Source organism: Nicotiana tabacum, chromosome 24, assembly GCF_000715075.1.
Source record: "Nicotiana tabacum cultivar K326 chromosome 24, ASM71507v2, whole genome shotgun sequence".
NCBI classification, from domain to species: domain Eukaryota; kingdom Viridiplantae; phylum Streptophyta; class Magnoliopsida; order Solanales; family Solanaceae; genus Nicotiana; species Nicotiana tabacum.
Genome location: NC_134103.1, coordinates 37,770,713 through 37,792,175, shown reverse-complemented (window position 1 = coordinate 37,792,175; position 21,463 = coordinate 37,770,713). Strand labels below are relative to the sequence as shown.

The 21,463-nt window shown below is 33.5% G+C and overlaps 1 protein-coding gene across 1 annotated transcript; it reads left to right on the top strand.

Moving 5' to 3' along the window:
• Nucleotides 1-1,585: 1,585 nt before the first annotated feature.
• Nucleotides 1,586-3,376, top strand: LOC107761426 (phospholipase A1-IIgamma-like). The gene is made up of 2 exons (XM_016579649.2): nt 1,586-2,269; nt 2,661-3,376. The coding sequence occupies exons 1-2, from the start codon at nt 1,682-1,684 to the stop codon at nt 3,264-3,266; spliced, it is 1,194 nt and encodes a 397-aa protein (XP_016435135.1). The 5' UTR covers nt 1,586-1,681; the 3' UTR covers nt 3,267-3,376.
• The last annotated feature ends 18,087 nt before the right edge of the window (nt 3,377-21,463 follow it).

Here is a 21,463-nt window from a genome sequence, read left to right as displayed (position 1 = left end):
TGGCTAGTTTTGATAAGTCAATGACTAATGGTTAACCGTTGATAAGTTGAGACTTATTTGGGACATTTCTGTAAGTTTTTCTTGTTCTTATCATAACTCTTCCCTCCCACAACTATAAATAGGGGTCTTCATAACCCAGAAAAAAAGACTAGAAGTTATAACAAGCTAGAAGCAAGAAAGAGCTCGTGGATCAAACACTGCAAATTCCTCCACAAGTTTCAAGTTTCAAGCAATCAAGTTCAAGTTCAAGAATTCAAGTGCAAGCTCAAGAACGAAGAACAAATCAACACTCAAGGAGTACGAGTTCAAATCAAAGTTCGTGCTAGCTGAATTCAAGATCATCGTTCGTGGCAACAAATATAGATTCAAGATCAAGCTCAAAGGCCTTTGAATTTATTTACTGTTGGAAAGGAGAATCGGAGGAATATCATAGAGATTGTAACACTCAAATTACTCGAAATCAAATACTACGATTGTTACAATATTTTCGGTCTCGATTATTTTCTTGACGTAAATTTATTGTCTACGGTATGCATTCCCGCATTTGTAACTCAGAAAAATTTACTAACAACCGGATAAATTAACAATGACAAACTTTTTAACGTAAATACTTTTTAAACTGTAATTGAATAAGAATTTAAACCCTTTAGAAATACGGGAACAACTCTAATATGCAGGGTTGTTATACACTTGTTGAATTGTCTAACGGCGCTGAGGTACGGTGACCTTATTAACACTTTAAAAAAAATCAAAGGCGTCTTTCATGAAAAGCACTAAAAAATAAAGTTGCTTCACTATGAATCGGCATTTGGAGATGGGCAAAATTAGTGAGTAAGAAAAAACAAAGAGATTATTTTTTAGTGGCTAGCATAGCTGAGAAATGGGAGCAACATACTGGGAAAAATAATTGGGAAACGATATTAAACCCCGTGGCTCCTGATTTTCGTAAATTTATATCATTCAATATGGAGAATTGGCTCGAGAAACTTGGGTCACATACCAAAATCGGGACAAGTCAGGTTGATACTAATTTTTACTTCGACTCAAGCAAACAATATACTATTATACATCACTTATTAGTAAGGATACTTAAACCTCTTTATTAGTTTGTTTGGTCAAGTTTTCAAAATTTGCTTATTTTTTCTTGTACAAAAACAGATTCCACGAAGGGAAGGGACGAGGATAATCAAAATACAATAAGGTAATTCTTAAGAATACTATATCGTGACGAGTCTATCAGCTACTAATTTTGTCATCTTCTCTATATGCATCATATTAGGGCTGTTGGCTAGTGCTAAAAATAGGTACCTGCAGTCATCAAGAAATTAAAATATGGGTAAGCATCAAATATGAATAAATATGTGAAAGTTGTATGTTTTAACTCGGTTACGTTTGCATTAATGGGGACAGAAGGGTACGGTTTGGTAGTTAGAATTAATGGAGATGGTTATTATTATTAGCACTATTGCTTGGTCATTTCAATTATTATTGCATGGGCATGCACTGAGAGATAAGTGACCTTGTTGACAAGAAAAAATTAAAATTGAAACATGTACGTTTCATGCATGAGAAACAGTAGAGAGAAACGAAGTTGCTTCACTATAAATTCATGGGCTTATAATGTTGTTCACATACCAAGGGAAAACAAAGAGTAAAACAAACATAAAAGAAGAAAAAAAGAATGGCTTGCATGGCTGAGAAATGGGAGCAACTCAGTGGAAAAAATAATTGGGAAGGACTATTAAACCCCTTGGATCTTGATCTTCGTAGATATATCATTCAATATGGAGAATTGGCTCAAGCAACTTACGACACTTTCATTACAGAGAAAGCATCCAAATATGCAGGAGCTAGCAGATACTCGATGGAGAATCTCTTTACTGGGGTTGGACTTGATCCACTCAAGTATCGTGTAACCAAATTTTTCTATGCTACCTCATCCATTCCACTTCCCGATGCTTTCGTTGTTAAATCATTGTCAAGAGAAGCATGGAGTAAAGAATCAAATTTTATGGGGTATGTTGCTGTGGCTACTGATGAAGGTAAAGTTTCACTAGGAAGGAGGGATATTGTGATTAATTGGAGAGGAACAATGCAGAACTTAGAATGGGTGAATGACTTTCAATTTCTACTTGTCCCAGCACCCAAAGTTTTTGGTGATGGGGGTTTGCTTCCTTTGTTTCAACCTTTGGTGCATCACGGCTTCTATAATATTTATACATCAGAAAGTTCACGATCACAGTTTAATAAGACTTGTGTCAGGGATCAGGTACATGTTAACTTGCTTAGAATACTTCCATGCTTTACGTTACAAGAATATAATTCCTTACTTCTCAGTTAGTATTCCGTTTTCAATATAAGATTAACTTCTAATACTAATATTTGAGTTTCATAAACAAGACCGGATCTTTCTAGCCCTCACTATTGAAACCTGTGATTATCTCATCTCAAAGTTTAATATGTTAAAAAGAGCATATTTTTAATTACTTAATTATATTATGTCTGTGTAAATTAAAAGAGCTTTTTAGATTTTAGAAAGCATAATTAAAATTTTCTTTGTTCTTATTCTTTATAAAAAGACACTTTAGAAAGAGAAAGAACTACTTGCATGATTTCATGAAGCTAAATAGTGACTGTTTCGTCGGTTTTTTTCCTTTTAGGTAATTGAAGAAGTGAAAAGATTGGTTGAGGAATATAAGAATGAAGATGTCAGCATAACAGTGACTGGCCATAGCTTAGGTGCATCACTTGCAACCTTAAATGCAGTTGACATAACTTTCAACGGAATCAACAAAACAACCGAAGGCAAAGAATTTCCAGTGACAGCTTTTGTATTCGCAAGTCCTAAAGTTGGGGATTTCAATTTTCACAAGGCATTTTCCAAGCTGAATAATCTTCATATCTTGAGAATTCATAATGTATTGGATATTGTTCCGAAATACCCACCCATTGGCTATATAGACGTAGGGAAAGAGCTAATGATTGACACCACAAAATCTCCATATGTGAAGCCCCCTGGAGATATTGTTAGTTGGCATTTGTTGGAGCCATACTTGCATGGAGTTGCTGGTACTCAAGGAATTAGTATATTAGCAGGTTTTAAACTAGAAGTGAATCGCAATATCTCGCTTGTCAACAAGATGGGGAATATACTAAAAGATGAACATTGTATTCCTGGGCTTTGGTGGGTTGAGAAGCACAAAGGGATGGTTCAACAACAAGATGGAACTTGGCTTTTCTTGGATCGCGAGGAGTATGAGTTTTGAGCGAGCTGAGATGAGATTTTAAGTGTGTGGCTTTATTTCCTTTCATTTATGTTTGAATAAAGGGTTTTCCTTTCATGTAATGTTTGAATAAAGGCTTTATTTTATGTGTGATCAAGTGCTTTATATCATTTAAATTAGACATGAAAAATTATTGTTCTTATTCTATTGATGCACAATATGGTCCAAAAAACATAGTATGTGTGATCTCCAAATGATTAGTCGTGCATTTGGTGTATATGAAACAGAATATATAGATCATGCATCTGAATATCACACACGTCATTTTATTGCTTTCAATTATTCAATTTCTGCATGCACTTGTTGTTTCTCCTTAAACACACATTTATGTAGGTTAATTTGGTCTAATTTTTAGCGTTAATCCAAAGACATGGACGTTGAAGAGATCACGTTCACTACTAGAAATTCAGTCTTTTCCCAGGGAAGAATCGGTGAAAAATCTGTGTGAAATTTGAATATTTCCACGATATTCCCAGGGGAGGCGCTCCGTGGAAAAATGGCTGGTGGGAAAATAATTTCCCAGAACATTCGTGGGTAATTCCCAGAAAGTTTTCCACAAAAGGTTTCACCAGAATTTTGTAGGGTCACACAGTGTATTTTCCCACGACCGACGTAGGAAAAGGAAGAAAATATAATAATTTAATTTTCCTAAGTTTCCCACCGAATCTGTGGGAAGTAATAAAAATAATTTTTATTTTACCCACGGAAGCAGTGGGAAATATGCATAACCTGAAAATAAATCTATAAACATTCCCACGAATATTAGTGGGAAATATTGAAATTCTTGAAAAAATATGGGCAAAATTCCCACGGAGTTGGTGGAAAATCCGTGGGAAATCTGGTAAATATTTTCATGACAAAATCTGTTTTTAGAACTACACCACTTGCCAAACAGAAAGTACAACCACCAATACAAGACTAAATATAATTAAGCATTTAAATACCAAATTCAACATTTAATCCAATCCATTTCATAAACAATATCTAATTCAATCCATTTCATAAACAATATCCAACAAAACATAGAGTCGAACAAAAACTCAAAAAAATCTAGCATTCAAATTTAATATCTAGTACCATCCAAGACAAATTAATAAAAGAAATTACTCCTTAGTTATGATAAGATGCTACTGGAGAACGAGGCACAGGAAATGCACTAGATGCTAAGAGGGAGTTTATCTAAGACTTGAGACTTTTAATATCACTAGTGACAAGTCTTAATGCACTATCCTTTCGCCTCATTTCTTCCTCCCTTCTCCTTTCCTCTTCCTCTCTTCGCCTATCTTCTTCCTCCCTTCGCTTTGCTTCTTCTTACCTTGCAGCCCTTTCTTGAAGATACAACTCCGTAATCTTTGCTACCTTCCTATTCAATTGCTCAAACTCATCCAGAACAAACGAGCAATGTGACGAAGAATAAGAACCAGACAATCCAGAAGTACGACAGCCGAGACTAAACTCTTATCCAAGGCCGTAGACTCTCCCCTTATGCACGCCACCAGCTGCCTTAATCCATATGTCCATGATCTTCTCTTGGTTTGGTTGGATTGGCCTACCTTAATCATCAATCGACTGACTTTGAATGAACTCCTCCAAGATTCGTTTGAAATTATCCTATAAAAAAAATTACAATTATTATAAAAGTAAATTTTATTAAAGAAAATTTATGCAAGTATGTATCTTTATTTCTCTAACTTTAAAGTAAAACACACGGAAAGATAAACAGCGTAGCAGCTTAGCTGGACTTAATCATTGTCGTTTGTTCACCAACCTTTTCACATGGCATTTCAGCCAATAATTCCTTTATTTCTTGTGCTTTCCGGACCAATAATTGGACATGCAGAAACTAAGAAATATGCAGACTTTTTCATAAATAGTTCTAGCCTGGAATCACAAGTTTATAATAGAGAGAAATTGTCAGTGTGTGCTCTCGTCATAACAATTAGAATCATAACAAACAACATAGAGTGTCGATGCTTATGTCACACCATCCAGCTACTATAACCATCTCTCAAGAATCAAAGGCTTTTACAGCCAATTTGTTTCTAAGACTGTATCTTTAATTGCTGGATGTCATTGTAAACAGTTCTTGAAATCAGACCTCTTTGCACCACATTACTCCAAAACATATCTAAAAGGCTATTCTCATCAGAGTAAGAAGCATTAAAACTTTTGTAGATTTTGAGAGTTATCACTAGCCTTCTTCTGTACATCTCGTCTAACAAATATGAAGCAGCGTCAAGCTTCCCCACTTTAGAGTAAACATATACAAGAGTAGCATATACTAGACTATCCCCAAGCACTCCATTTGTTTGCATAATGTGAAAAACTTTTTCAGCACTATCAATTCTACCTCTCTTGCACAATCTCCTTACTACTGCCCTATAAAAGGATATGTCAACAAGATAACCTCTTCTTATAAACTCATCTCTCAATGAGACAACTATCATTATTCTGGTGGCAGTAAACATCCACAAGCCATGAATATGAGTAATAACTGGGAGAAAGTCCAACACTAACCATGTTGAATAAGATTTATTTGGCCCCATCTATATGCCTAAGAAATAATATCCAAAGCATACATTATACAATATAAGCTCACTGCACTAATAAGTGCAAACTCATCTTAAAAACCAAGCATATGATAAAGCATTTTATAGCATTTCGGAATGCCATGAGCAGAAATCTATTTTTGATATTCATATATGTGAAGAATGTTGTTAATCTTACATGGGTTATCTCAGCGCGCGGCTCAATTCAAGTTATTTTTGTTCCATCCTTTAACCTCTTCATGTGGGTTTCCTCAAACACCTCATCATGAGTAACTGGTCTTCCTTTAACCTTTTCCTGCAAAAATAAATAATATGTTAAAAATGGTAACTAAAATAGTTATAAATCAAGAAAAATATAAAAAACGCATTACCAATCTTCTTCGATGAGTCGCCAGTGTGCACCGAGCCACCCTTGTTGGACAAACGAGCTTCCCTTCCCTGTTTGCTCTTCTTCTCAAATTTCGGAGAGTTCTAATACTCAAGAAGTTTAACCCATAAATCATCAAAAATCCAACTTGGCCTATTTTTACTTTCTCGAGCAGTCCGAAGCATATCAGATAACCTATCAGAACATTTCTTAAAGAAAACGACTCATATCTCAGCTTCAAAATCGCGTGATCATGCACACTTCATCTGCAAATAAAACATGTTAGAATGAATATAGCGAGTTGAAAACTAAAACAAAATATTAATTTTACCCTAAATTCATCAAACATTATGTCCCTAATGTGACTTGGAACATCTGACCAAAACCTCTATGGTGCGTGATAAAATGAACACATCGATTCAACCATGGCTTTCATAACCTGAGGAGGATAAAAGCTGCATTGAATTTAAAACAAGTTAGAAATTACACTTAGAATTAGTTATAAATTAATAAGATGAATATTTACCCTGCTCCATCTGGCACAATAATCAACCTCCGAAGATCATCATATTTTCCAACATTTAGAGGATCCTGCCTTCGTGTAGAAGTCTGTGTAGGAGGCTGTGTAACTGTATCACTATCGATGTATAGGGATGTCGAATTACCATCGACTCCAATATCTAGCCTAGAAATATTGGGAGATGAAGATAGAGTGAAATCAGACGAAGGCATGGAAGAGTGGCTAGCAGGCTGACTAAATGACCATATATTTTGCACATAACCTTGATTAAATATTAATATAAAAATACTCAACATCTTGAAATTCCATACTATCTGCTGTCTACTAATGGTGAATATGTGTGGCCTTTTATTTCGATATGCTATTACCACACAAAAGGTAAATGGCTTAGTTTCACTACTAGAAATCAGGTGATTTCCGTCCAAGACTTTTCGACCGAAATCGGTCGGAAATAAGAGTATTTGGTCGCAAAAGTCAACAAAAATTTTCTGACAAAAAAAAAATAACAATTCCGACCGATTTCGGTCGGAAATTGGTCAAATATTTGGTCATACTTGTATATAATGTACAAAAATAATTATTTATTAAAACTTTTCCAAATTTCCGACCGAATTCGGTCGGAAATGGGTCAAATATTTAGTCATAATTGTATAAAACGTACAAAAATAATTATTTATTAAAAGTTTTCCAAATTTCCGACGATTTCGGTCGAAAATTGGTCAAATATTTGGTATTTATTAAAAATTTTCCAACTTTCCGACCGATTTCGGTCGGAAATTGGTCAAATATTTGGTCATGCGTGTATATAATGTACAAACATAATTATTTATTAAAAGTTTTGCAAATTTTCGACCGATTTCGGTCGAAAATAGGTCAAATATTTGGTCATACTTGTATATAATGTACAAAAATAATTATTTATTAAAAGTTTTCCAACTTTCCGACCGATTTCGGTCGGAAATTGGTCAAATATTTGGTCATACGTGTATATAATGTACAAAAATAATTATTTATTAAAATATTTCCAAATTTCCGACCGAAATCGGTCGGAAAGTTTGAAATAATTATATATATATATATATATATATATATATATATATATATATATATATATATATATATATATATATAGAGAGAGAGAGAGAGAGACATCTTAATATAGCTAATGTTATATCGAATATAGTTTATATACTATACACTTAGTATATATGTCACGACCCCAAATTTCCTCCGTAGGATGTCGTGATGGCACCTAATCTCTAAGACTAGGTAAGTCTATCAATGCGGAATAAAAATTTAAATCTGAAATAAATAAACTACAATTCAAACAATTTCAACTCCCAAAATCTGGTAGAAATAAGTCATAAGCTTCTAAGAATTTATCCTCAATGTCTCTATATATATCAAGGTTTAAAGAAAATAAGGAAGTAAAAAGATGTGCAGAAGCGTAGTATGAGTACACAATAGCGGTACCCAATAAGTGCCAAGCCTAACCTCGGTAGAGTAGTGACGAGGTCACGTCAGGCCCTACTAGAAAATAATAATTAACTTGCCAAAATACTTCAACAACAATATTTTTCCACAATAAAGAGCTCACGACTCCATCACAATGAGTACAAAAATCTTACAAAAATATTCAGGAATAAATAATTCAGCAAAATAATATTTCAAAATTTTTAATACGTTGCTTCAATACCAAATTTAAAAATGTCAAATACTTCATATTGATAATATTTAATTTAAAGAAAATCAACTTCAAATAATGCACAGAATAAAAGAAATCAAGTTTCAACTAAACATGTAAAACAATTAGCAGGAAAAAGTCAAGCAACTTTAAAACATTAAATCAATGATGAAGAATATATCAAAATAAAATAGTTTTATTAATGCCCAACAGTGATCAACACAATTTCAAAACATAATCTTTCACATTTAGCCCGTGTACACACTCGTCACCTTGTGTACACGAATTTCACCACATTACAATTTATCACTTCAATACCAATCCTAGGAAAACTTTTCCCCACACAAGGTTAGACAAGTCACTTACCTCGATTTGCTCCAATTTAACCAAGTAGTATGCCTTTTCCTCGATTTTTCGACTCCGATCGACTCGTATCTAGTCATAATTAATTCGATACAGTCAAACAAAATTATAGGAATCAATTTCATAAGAAAATATTACATCTTTCAATAAAATCCGAAATTAGTTCAAAAATCACTCGTGATGTCTCGGAATCTAGTGAAACTTATAAAATCCGAAATATAGCTAATGTTATATCGAATATAGCTTATATACTATACACTTAGTATATATATATATATATATAGTATATATATATATAGACATCTTAATATAGCTAATGTTATATCGAATATAGCTTATATACTATACACTTAGTATATATATATATATATATATATATATATATATATATATATATATATATATATAGACATCTTAATATAGCTAATGTTATATCGAATATAGCTTATATACTACACACTTAGTATATATATTATACTATACTATATATACATCTCTCTCTCTCTCTCTCTATATATATATATATATATAGACATCTTAATATAACTAATGTTATATCGAATATAACTTATATACTATATACTTATGTATGTGTATATATATATATATATATATATATATATATACACTATATTATACTATACTATTAATTGATAATTACTTTAAGTATAAAAGTGTAATAGTTATAATTAGCTTATAGATATTGATAATTATACTAAGTAGAAGTGTACGCACTAAGGACATATCCTTAAGTAATGTTAGTGATTTACTAGCCTATACATTATTAATTATACACTAAGTAGAAGTTTATTAATGGTATACATGAAAACTATTAGTGATTATTTAATTATCTTAAATTGATAACTAAAGTAAGTAGAAATATATTAGTTGCATAGTTAATTAATATTAATAATTAATTAGCTAGTATCATTAATTTTGGTTTATATTATTACATGGTAGATTCTAAATAAATATGTCTTTCTCATCAAAATTATGGGTCATTATCTAGATTATTTTGTTTCTATCAATAAACATGCCTCAGCAAAAACCTAACTTTTTTTTACTCTTTCTCTGCCTCACTCACGCCTTTCTCTTTCTCTTTGACCTTTCTCTTTATCTTTCTCTTTCTCAGCAAATCCCATCTTCACCAGCGTATCTAGTCATAATTAATTCGATACAGTCAAACAAAATTATAGGAATCAATTTCATAAGAAAATATTACATCTTTCAATAAAATCCGAAATTAGTTCAAAAATTACTCGTGGGGCCCATGTCTCGGAATCCAGTGAAACTTATAAAATCCGAAATATAGCTAATGTTATATCGAATATAGCTTATATACTATACACTTAGTATATATATTATACTATACTATATATACAACAACAACAACAACAACAGTATAGTATATATATATATAGACATCTTAATATAGCTAATGTTATATCGAATATAGCTTATATACTATACACTTAGTATATATATTATACTATACTATATATACAACAACAACAACAACAACATATATATATATATATATATATATATATATATAGACATCTTAATATAGCTAATGTTATATCGAATATAGCTTATATACTACACACTTAGTATATATATTATACTATACTATATATACATCTCTCTCTCTCTCTCTCTCTCTCTCTCTCTCTTATATATATATATATATATATATAGACATCTTAATATAACTAATGTTATATCGAATATAACTTATATACTATATACTTAGTATATATATTATACTATACTATATATACATCTATATATATATATATATATATATATATATATATATATATACACACACTATACTATATATATATAGTACAATTAATTGATAATTACTTTAAGTATAAAAGTGTAATAGTTACAATTAGCTTATAGATATTGATAATTATACTAAGTAGAAGTGTACGCACTAAGGACATATCCTTAAGTAATGTTAGTGATTTACTAGCCTATACATTATTAATTATAGACTAAGTAGAAGTTTATTAATGGTATACATGAAAACTATTAGTGATTATTTAATTATCTTAAATTGATAACTAAAGTAAGTAGAAATATATTAGTTGCATAGTTAATTAATATTAATAATTAATTAGCTAGTATTCATTAATTTTGGTTTATATTATTACATGGTAGATTCTAAATAAATACGTCTTTCTCACCAAAATTATGGGTCATTATCTAGATTATTTTGTTTCTATCAATAAACATGCCTCAGCAAAAGCCTAACTTTTTTTTACTCTTTCTCTGCCTCACTCACGCCTTTCTCTTTATCTTTCTCTTTCTCAGCAAATCCCATCTTCACCAGCGTCGTCGGCACTCAACCCAAGGGGCCATTGTCGTCGGCAATCCAAGCGGCCATCGTCGGCACTCTGACTCCTCTCCATCTCCGGTAAGTTTTCTTTTTGGGGATGGTTTGAGGTCATTTTTGGGTGAGTGTTGTGAATGTTGTTTCTTTTAGTTTTGTTGCCACTACTATTCTCATCTCTATGTGTCTTATTATGGCTATTTTTGAAAGGTTTCTCAGACCACCCTCGCCAGATTTGACTCCCTCCGCCCACCGCCGCCACGCTGATATTGAGTTACAGTTAGGATTCAACCCAAAACTTGGCTATTCTACTCCTAAAGTAAGTAGAATAGATTGTTTGCTATCCCAGCTAATATAATATCAATTAATTGTCAAGGTGTTTGAGCATAGAGAACATGATATAGATGTTTGAACATGATAGTGTATTTTTGAAATATTTGATGGGTATTTATTTTTTTGTAATTTTGTTTGGGTTGATTTGTGTGAAAAATAGATTGTTTGGCAGCTCATATATTCAGAAAGTTCTGTTTTTGATGAGGAAAACTGATAATCTCTCAGTGTATTTGATAATAAAATAATGACTAGTATATGTTTTAGTAATTTCTATTAAAATTTGATGAGTATTAATTTTTTGTATGATAACTAACAGTTGACAACATATATAGGAAGTTAGAAATCCTACTTGTTATCCACTAAGCTATTTTCACTCTCTTCCCATGCCTTGATAAATACAGATTTCTTATCATTATTAAGCTGAGCAAGAGCACTATCTAAGTAAAATAAACAAGAAACATGACACTTGTTAGCTTCTGAGATGTGAATAAAATTATCCAGTTGGAAAATTTAGTAACTAAACACTTGTTGGAAGTCTGGAACTACTTTAAGCTTGTTTTTATTTACTGCCTAAACAAAACAAACTGTGCAAAATTGCTTCTCCTTGTCCAAGGAAACATGCTTTCATATATTTGATTAAGTTTGATTAAACATGCTTTCATATATTTCAAAATATGTAGTGAATGCTTACATGTATTATATGGAATACAAAAGAGTAGAATGGTTAGTTAAATGTGGTTATTGAGAAAGGAAAATTATTTACATATATATCATGTCGAAACATATGGCTTAATATTGCACAAAGTCCTGATTAATTGAGTGTGCTAACAAATTATAATTTATTATGCAACTTAATAAAAAACTTATTTAGGGATATATATGGACTTTCAAATTAATAAGCACTGAAATTATTTAAATTAATTATATTATAACTAAAGTTTATTATGTAACTTAATTCTATAAATTAATTTGAACTATGATTAATATAATTTATTCGTTCTTTATGTAGATGGAATCTCGTAGTTGGATGTACAATAGGAATTATCCTAATCGTCGGTTTTTTAGGGAGGAATTTATAGAAGGGGTTAAGGAATTTATTACGCATGCAATGTCACTTGATCCGTTTCGGATTGGAAGGTTGATTAGGTGTCCTTGTGTGAAGTGCAAGTGTTTGCATTTTTTAGGATCGGAGGATGTTAAGTCTCATCTTTGTAAAAAAGGGTTTATGGATAATTATTTTATGTGGACTAGTCATGATGAGATTGATGGTAGTGATGGTATATTTCATAACGTAGTTATTGATGAAAGTAGTAGGTCGGTGGGAATAACATTCAACATCCTAGATACCATGAAATGGTTGCGGATGCTTTTGGGATGCACTTCGATTTTGAAACCCATGAAAGTGTTGAACAACCTCCTAACGAAGAGGCAAAATATTATTATGAATAGTTAGAGGCCGCTAGTCGTCCACTAAGGGAAGGGAGTATGCACTCTCAGTTGTCTGTTGCGGTTAGATTATTAAGTATCAAATCAAATACCAATATTTCTCAAGCGGGAATGGATTCTTTCATTGGCCTTATGAGTGAACTAGTTGACCCAACTTTCAACATACCCGAAGATTTCTATAAGGCTAAAAGATTGGTTTCTAAGTTAGGACTCTCATCTATGAGAATAGATTATTGTAAAGATGGTTGCATGTTGTATTATAAGGGTGATGCAGATTTAGAAAGTTGTAAATTTTGTGAAAAAACTCGTTTTAAGCGGCTTTCCAACGGGAAGAAGGTTGTTGTGAAGTCGATGCATTACTTACCTCTTATTCCTAGATTAAAGAGGTTGTACGCATCGATGAGTTCCGCTCCTCATATGAGATGGCACTATGAAAATAGAAGTCCACCCGGTGTTATGTGTCATCCTTCAGATGGGGATGCTTGGAAGCATTTTGATATGACGTATCCGGATTATTCTAGTGAACCGAGGAATGTTCGGTTGGGTTTGTGTGCTGATGGTTTCACGCCATTTTTTGTTTCTGCAACACCATATTCATGATGGCCGGTCTTTATTACGCCGTATAATCTTCCGCCTGAAATATGTATGACTAGTCCATGTGGTTTCTTTGATGTGATGGAACACCTTACAATTAACCTTGTACATGAGGCGCGACTTGGAGGCCCAGTTCAATGTAGGTGGATGTATTCATTCAAGAGGTAATGATCAAACCTTGATTTATTCTTGTAATTTTCTTTAACGTTATCGTCTAATATAACAATGTACAGGACTATCGGCAAGTGTAAACGATTTGTTAAACAGAGGAATAGGATTGAAGGATCCATATGCGAAGCCTATCTTGTAAAGGAAACTGCCCATTTTTGTTCTTACTACTTTGACAGTCATGTGCCATGTGCTAGAAATAGGCCCAATCGGCACAATGTGGTGATTGATATTGATCCACTATATCCACCAATGTCTGTATTCAATCAACCAGGCCGGGGTTCTAAAGATCGAACAAAAAGGGGCCTAAGTAGTATGGAGTACAAATCAGCTTCAAATCATGTGTTGCTAAATTGTCCAGAAGTTCAACCCTTTCTTAAGTAAGTGTTGACGTAAGATTAATTTACATGGGCTACTATTTAATTTGGTTGATACAACTAACAAATAATTTTCAATGCGTCGCTTAGTGACTTCGTGAGTCAATTTGGTCATGGTGTTGTATATTCTACATTTGAGGCATGGTTTAAAGAATGTGTAAGTTCATCTTACATACTTTCTCACATGTGAATATACATACTTGTAAATATACTTGCTTACTTGTGATTTATTTACCCCTACATATAGGTCAATAATTCAAACAACGATGTTAATCAATTTTTGAAAGACATATCCTGGGGACCTGCACCTACGGTTACGACTATGTCTAAGTATTATGTGAATGGTTACAAATTTCACACTGAGGAATGCTCCAAGTATAAAAAAAAGCAATAACAGTGGGGTGTGTGTCAAAGGTGATGAAGAAAACCAGGATGGGAAAAATGATTATTATGGTATGATCAAAGAGATTCTAGAATTGTCATATTCAGGCTGGCCAAATAAGAAGATCATACTTTTTCAATGCAAGTGGTTTGACCCAACACCTAGAAGAGGTACAAATGTACACCCGCAGTACAACATAATTGAGGTTAATAAAAAGAGGGAGTATGATCACTATGATCCTTTTATAATTGCAGAAAGAGTTAGGCAAGTGTACTATGCTCCATATCCATTATGGAGGGATAAGGCTGATTGGTTGGTTGTAATAAAAACAAAGCCTGTTGGTAGGGTGGAAGTTGAGAATGTGCTAGATGTTGCTTACCAAAACGATACCTCAAGTGTTAACCAAATGGTGGATGATCAGTTAGAAAATTACTTGGAGCACCCTCAACGCATATTAGAAGAAGTTGATATGGAGGAAATAACAATCATAGAAAATGAGGATGAAATAAGTGAAGAGGAAGGATTTTTAGAAGAGGAAGGATACGTCGACGAAGACGACTAGCATGTTAGTTTTTTCAAGCGCTCTCAACTTATATAGATTTATATTCTCAATTCTAACATGTTCTTTAATTTATGCAGATGGCCGGTAGGGGTCGAGGTAGGTCTAGGAAGGATAAAAGGCCTATTGATCATGATAATGGCGCTACACCCACGCTTCCTTCCACTCCACACTTGCATCCCTCTGCTGCTGATGGCCAGAAGCAATCTTCTAGCCACAAATCTATTCCACCACATCCATCTACTCATCATACTACCCACCATTCGCCCGCCCAGCAGTATTATCACCTTTCTCTGCCACAGGGCTATACCCCGCTTCCTCCTCATGATCCTACCAGTACTAACATGGTTGCATCGAGTCACCAGTCACAGAGCCATATGGTACGCCCGTCATCTGCTCCATTTGCTTCATCTCCAGCCGGATCGCATCCATGTAGATTTCAGCCGGCCGGATCGCAACAGTGGTCTAGATCGCAACAAGGGTCTAGATCGATGCAGGGGTGTGGATCGCAACCATCTTCATCAAGGACCCTGTCTCCCTCTCCACGGAGTTCGTCTCCTAGCATTTGTAGACTTCGTCTTCGGGATAGTAGCACTGAGCCAGATGCCCCCCTTCTGCGCACACTTCAGATTCATCAGAGAATGATGATCCAGATGATGTGCGTTATGATCGTTATCATAGGATCATCATCAGGCCTGCGGGTAATGGGTAAGATTTATTTTTTACTTCTTTATTTATTACTTTTTTATTTTTGCTGAATTATAATAGCTAATCTTGTTTATTTAATGTAATTTCTATGTTGCAGGTTCATTCCTAATCATCAGGTTACAAAGATAATCACTGATATTCTTGGCGGGTTGTATAATGCACCCTATCCAACTTGGAGTGACTTTCCAGAGGATCTTGTGCAACAAATGTTCAACCAATTTAAGGTTTTAATACAATTCTTATCTATTTAAGCATTATATTAACAATATTTTCATCTAACATTACATACTTTATTTGCAGACTAAGTGTGCCTGGGAGGACCGGTATAACCGTAAAATTTGTAAAAATTGGGAGTACAAATACCGTAAGAGACTCTCTGATTCCTTTAGCTCCGCTCGAAAGGTTAAAAAGAAGTCTTCATGGGTTCTACCGGATGTATGGGTGGATCTGCAAAGGTATTGGGCCACCGAGAAATTCGAGAAGCAGAGTGAACTGGGAAAGAAGGCCCGAGCATTTGAGAAGGGTGGCTCCTTGCATTGTCTGGATTCAAGGAGCATGGGGGATACGAGGAGACAAATGGTAATTCTTTAAAATATTTCGGTCTATTTTTATCGAACTATATTTATATATGTTAATTTTGTTAACACGTTTTATTATATTTGTAGGAAAAAAAATATGGGAGAAAGATGAGTCATGATGAGTTCTTCATGGAGACTCACATCCGGAAGAAGAAGGCACCGACAGATCCAACTAGATGGGTCGAGGACCGGGCAGAGACTACACATGTAAGTTTCATAACTACTATAAATGTTTATAATATTATATAGTTAGTAATTTTCTATCTTCTAAATAAAGGGTCGCTACAAGATTAATTTGGAGGAGTACACTCAGAGCTTACCACCGAATGAGCAAGGCGACCGCCCGCCCATTTTAGACGAAGAAGCGCAGAGGATATGGTTGGATGTTGTTGATGGTCCTAAAAAGGGGATAGCATACGGCCTTCTAGATAAATCATTTCAACGCTACAAGGCTGGATTGCAAGGTATAGGGACTTCCGTCCAAGGCGAGGCGATTGATAGGTCGACTATATCGTCTATGGAACATAAGATCGCGAAGCTGACAGCAGAGCTTGAAGAGACAAAGGCTAGAGAAAAAATGAGAGATGAACAATTTGGTACCCTTGAAGTTCAACTAGAAAGAAGGGACGAACAATTTAATCTCTTTCAAGGTCAGCTGGCCAATCTTCTTACTAGTGGTGCTTTTTCCATTCCCCGGTCTCGTGATCCTTCCCCATGTGCCGATGATGAAGGTTCTAGGAGTGAAGATAGAGATGATGCTAGATAAAAAAAACTCATTGAATGGTGTGTATTGCTAAACAAAGTATTGAACTTGTCAATATTTAGTTGAGAGTAATTTTGAATGATGATTATATTGTTATTTTGTTATTGAACATTTTAGTAGTTGTTGTTAGATAATGGCTGTTAGTGTTAGTTAATAATTTTTGTTAGTTAATTGTTGTTGATATTGTTGTTGTTAGTATATTCATTGTTGTTGATTAATTATGGTTGAATGACAGCAATGTAATGCTGCAATTATAGGATGGATATTAGTTGTAATTGGTAGGTGGTGTAGCTCAAAAATAGGTATTTTATGTCCAGGTTTTACCCAGATATCCGATCGAATTCGGTCGAAAATTTCAAATAAATTCTCCAGTTGAAGAGACAAAGGCTAGAGAAAAAATGAGAGATGAACAATTTGGTACCCTTGAAGTTCAACTAGAAAGAAGGGACGGATAATTTAATCTCCTTCAAGGTCAGCTGGCCAATCTTCTTACTAGTGGTGCTTTTTCCATTCCCCGGTCTCGTGATCCTTCCCCATGTGCCGATGATGAAGGTTCTAGGAGTGAAGATAGAGATGATGCTAGATAAAAAAAACTCATTGAATGGTGTGTATTGCTAAACAAAGTATTGAACTTGTCAATATTTAGTTGAGAGTAATTTTGAATGATGATTATATTGTTATTTTGTTATTGAACATTTTAGTAGTTGTTGTTAGATAATGGTTGTTAGTGTTAGTTAATAATTTTTGTTAGTTAATTATTGTTGTTATTGTTGTTGTTAGTATATTCATTGTTGTTGATTAATTATGGCTGAATGACAGCAATGTAATGCTGCAATTATAGGATGGATATTAGTTGTAATTGGTAGGTGGTGTAGCTCAAAAATAGGTATTTTATGTCCAGGTTTTACCCAGATATCCGACCGAATTCGGTCGGAAATTTCAAATAAATTCTCCAGTTGAAGAGACAAAGGCTAGAGAAAAAATGAGAGATTAACAATTTGGTACCCTTGAAGTTCAACTAGAAAGAAGGGACGAACAATTTAATCTCCTTCAAGGTCAGCTGGCCAATCTTCTTGTTAGTGGTGCTTTTTCCATTCCCCGGTCTCGTGATCCTTCCCCATGTGGCGATGATGAAGGTTCTAGGAGTGAAGATAGAGATGATGCTAGATAAAAAAAACTCATTGAATGGTGTGTATTGCTAAACAAAGTATTGACCTTGTCAATATTTAGTTGAGAGTAATTTTGAATGATGATTATATTGTTATTTTGTTATTGAACATTTTAGTAGTTGTTGTTAGATAATGGTTGTTAGTATTAGTTAATAGTTTTTGTTAGTTAATTGTTGTTGTTAGTATATTCATTGTTGTTGATTAATTATGGCTGAATGACAGCAATGTAATGCTGCAATTATAGGATGGATATTGGTTGTAATTGGTAGGTGGTGTAGCTCAAAAATAGGTATTTTATGTCCAGGTTTTACCCAGATATCCGACCGAATTCGGTCAGAAATTTCAAATAAATTCTCCAGTTGAAGAGACAAAGGCTAGAGAAAAAATGAGAGATGAACAATTTGGTACCCTTGAAGTTCAACTAGAAAGAAGGGACGGATAATTTAATCTCCTTCAAGGTCAGCTGGCCAATCTTCTTACTAGTGGTGCTTTTTCCATTCCCCGGTCTCGTGATCCTTCCCCATGTGCCGATGATGAAGGTTCTAGGAGTGAAGATAGAGATGATGCTAGATAAAAAAAACTCATTGAATGGTGTGTATTGCTAAACAAAGTATTGAACTTGTCAATATTTAGTTGAGAGTAATTTTGAATGATGATTATATTGTTATTTTGTTATTGAACATTTTAGTAGTTGTTGTTAGATAATGGTTGTTAGTGTTAGTTAATAGTTTTTGTTAGTTAATTGTTGTTGTTATTGTTGTTGTTAGTATATTCATTGTTGTTGATTAATTATGGCTGAATGACAGCAATGTAATGCTGCAATTATAGGATGGATATTGGTTGTAATTGGTAGGTGGTGTAGCTCAAAAATAGGTATTTTATGTCCAGGTTTTACCCAGATATCCGACCGAATTCGGTCGGAAATTTTAAATAAATTCTCCAGTTGAAGAGAAAAAGGCTAGAGAAAAAATGAGAGATGAACAATTTGGTACCCTTGAAGTTCAACTAGAAAGAAGGGACGAACAATTTAATCTCCTTCAAGGTCAGCTGGCCAATCTTCTTGCTAGTGGTGCTTTTCCCATTCCCCGGTCTCGTGATCCTTCCCCATGTGCCGATGATGAAGGTTCTAGGAGTGAAGATAGAGATGATGCTAGATAAAAAAAACTCATTGAATGGTGTGTATTGCTAAACAAAGTATTGAACTTGTCAATATTTAGTTGAGAGTAATTTTGAATGATGATTATATTATTATTTTGTTATTGAACATTTTAGTAGTTGTTGTTAGATAATGGTTGTTAGTGTTAGTTAATAGTTTTTGTTAGTTAATTGTTGTTGTTATTGTTGTTGTTAGTATATTCATTGTTGTTCATTAATTATGGCTGAATGACAGCAATGTAATGCTGCAATTATAGGATGGATATTGGTTGTAATTGGTAGGTGGTGTAGCTCAAAAATAGGTATTTTATGTCCAGGTTTTACCCAGATATCCGACCGAATTCAGTCGGAAATTTCAAATAAATTCTCCAGTTTATGGAAATTTCCGACCGAATTCGGTCGGAAATTATGAATTTATATTTATTTTTTAAAATAAATTAACAATTTATTACAATTTACGACTAATTATTTAATTAAATACAATTATTATTTTTTAAAATTTCCGACCGAATTTGGTAGGAAAATAAAAAATAAAAAATATTAATAGTTTCCGACCGATTTCGGTCGGAAATTTGAAAATAAAAAAAAAATTAATAGTTTTCGACCGATTTCAGTCGGAAATTTGAAAATTAAAATAAATATATATATTTAATTGTTTTCGACCGATTTCGGTCGGAAATTAAAGTTTGATAGTGAGTCAACGCGTTGATTTTTTCGACCGAATTCGGTCTGAAGTTTCCGACCGATTTCGGTCGGTACACGTTTGCGACCATCGTTTTTCCGACCAATTAAAATCGGTCGGAATTCGGTCGAAAATTATCAATTTCCGACCGATTTAGGTCGGAAATAGCGAACAAAATTATACTGTTTTTTAGTAGTGTTTGTGAAACAACAAACATGTATATTCAAAATAAATAAACTCATACGAAAGAACTTTACCAATTGCACTTGACTTTGCATAATTACACTATTACCGATCATGAAAAGTTTATCAAACTTAATCTTGAAAAGAAATTTTCAATTTATATTTTAACGACTTTTTTTGTGAAGACAATAATAGCCTAAGTGGGGTTACTAACTAAACTAAAGTTTAGAGAATTTTTTCAGCACACATTAACTTAACATGATGTAAACATCCGGTGCAGGTAAGATTTTTCCTCCTCCCAACTTTCAAAGCTGTATTTTCTATATCTCTATTGGTAATGCCAAAATAATATTGCTCCTTTCTGCAAATTTCTCACAAACCCATAAACCAAAACATATGCTCCTCCATAACTTTGCTTATATTAACCAACACATCACACCCTACTTCTTCCCTCTTCCTACTCATCAACTTTCTTCTATTTTCCAACTATTATGTATTCTTTGTATGCTTTCTTGATCTGAGTATTTCAAGAAACTAGCCAAATATAATAACTTTATCTAATTTCTATCATGTTATGACTGTTGTTATGCCACTTTATGTGTCTATGATATTAGCTTATGGTTCTGTTAAATGGTGCAAGATTCTTTCCCCTGACTAGTGTTCTGGTATTAACAGATTTGTTGCACTTTTCGCAGTTCCACTTCTCTCTTTCCACTATATAGCTGGTAATAATCCTTATACAATAAACATACCATATTCAAAATATCCCACCATTTGACACTCTAATCTCCATCCAATCAAGAATTCAATTCAAAATATAGTGCCTTGAGAAACATGATTTTAATTTACCAAATTCTCAACACCAGAAAGGTTTCCGTTTTTGACAAAATTGACAGCAAGCTCAAGATTATTCAACTGCAACAAAATTTATAAAAACTTTTGTGTCTTTCATGGTCATAGATTACCAAATTTTACAGTACTGAAAATACATCTACAGAAATATACATGACATCAGAAATCGAGAAAGAAAAGAAAGAGGGCAACTTGATTCGCTTCACATTAATTTTTTTAAACCTAAGGTTATAAAATCAAAAAAGTTTCAAAGTACTTTAGGGGAAATCAACAAAAATAAATGAGAGGGTGAGTGAGAGAGATAGAGAGAGATAGAGAGAGAGGGTGGGGGAGGGGGTCGAATTACCTGAAAATGGAGTGAAGATATAGAGGGAAAAATACGATGTGAAGGGAGGCGTCTTGAGGG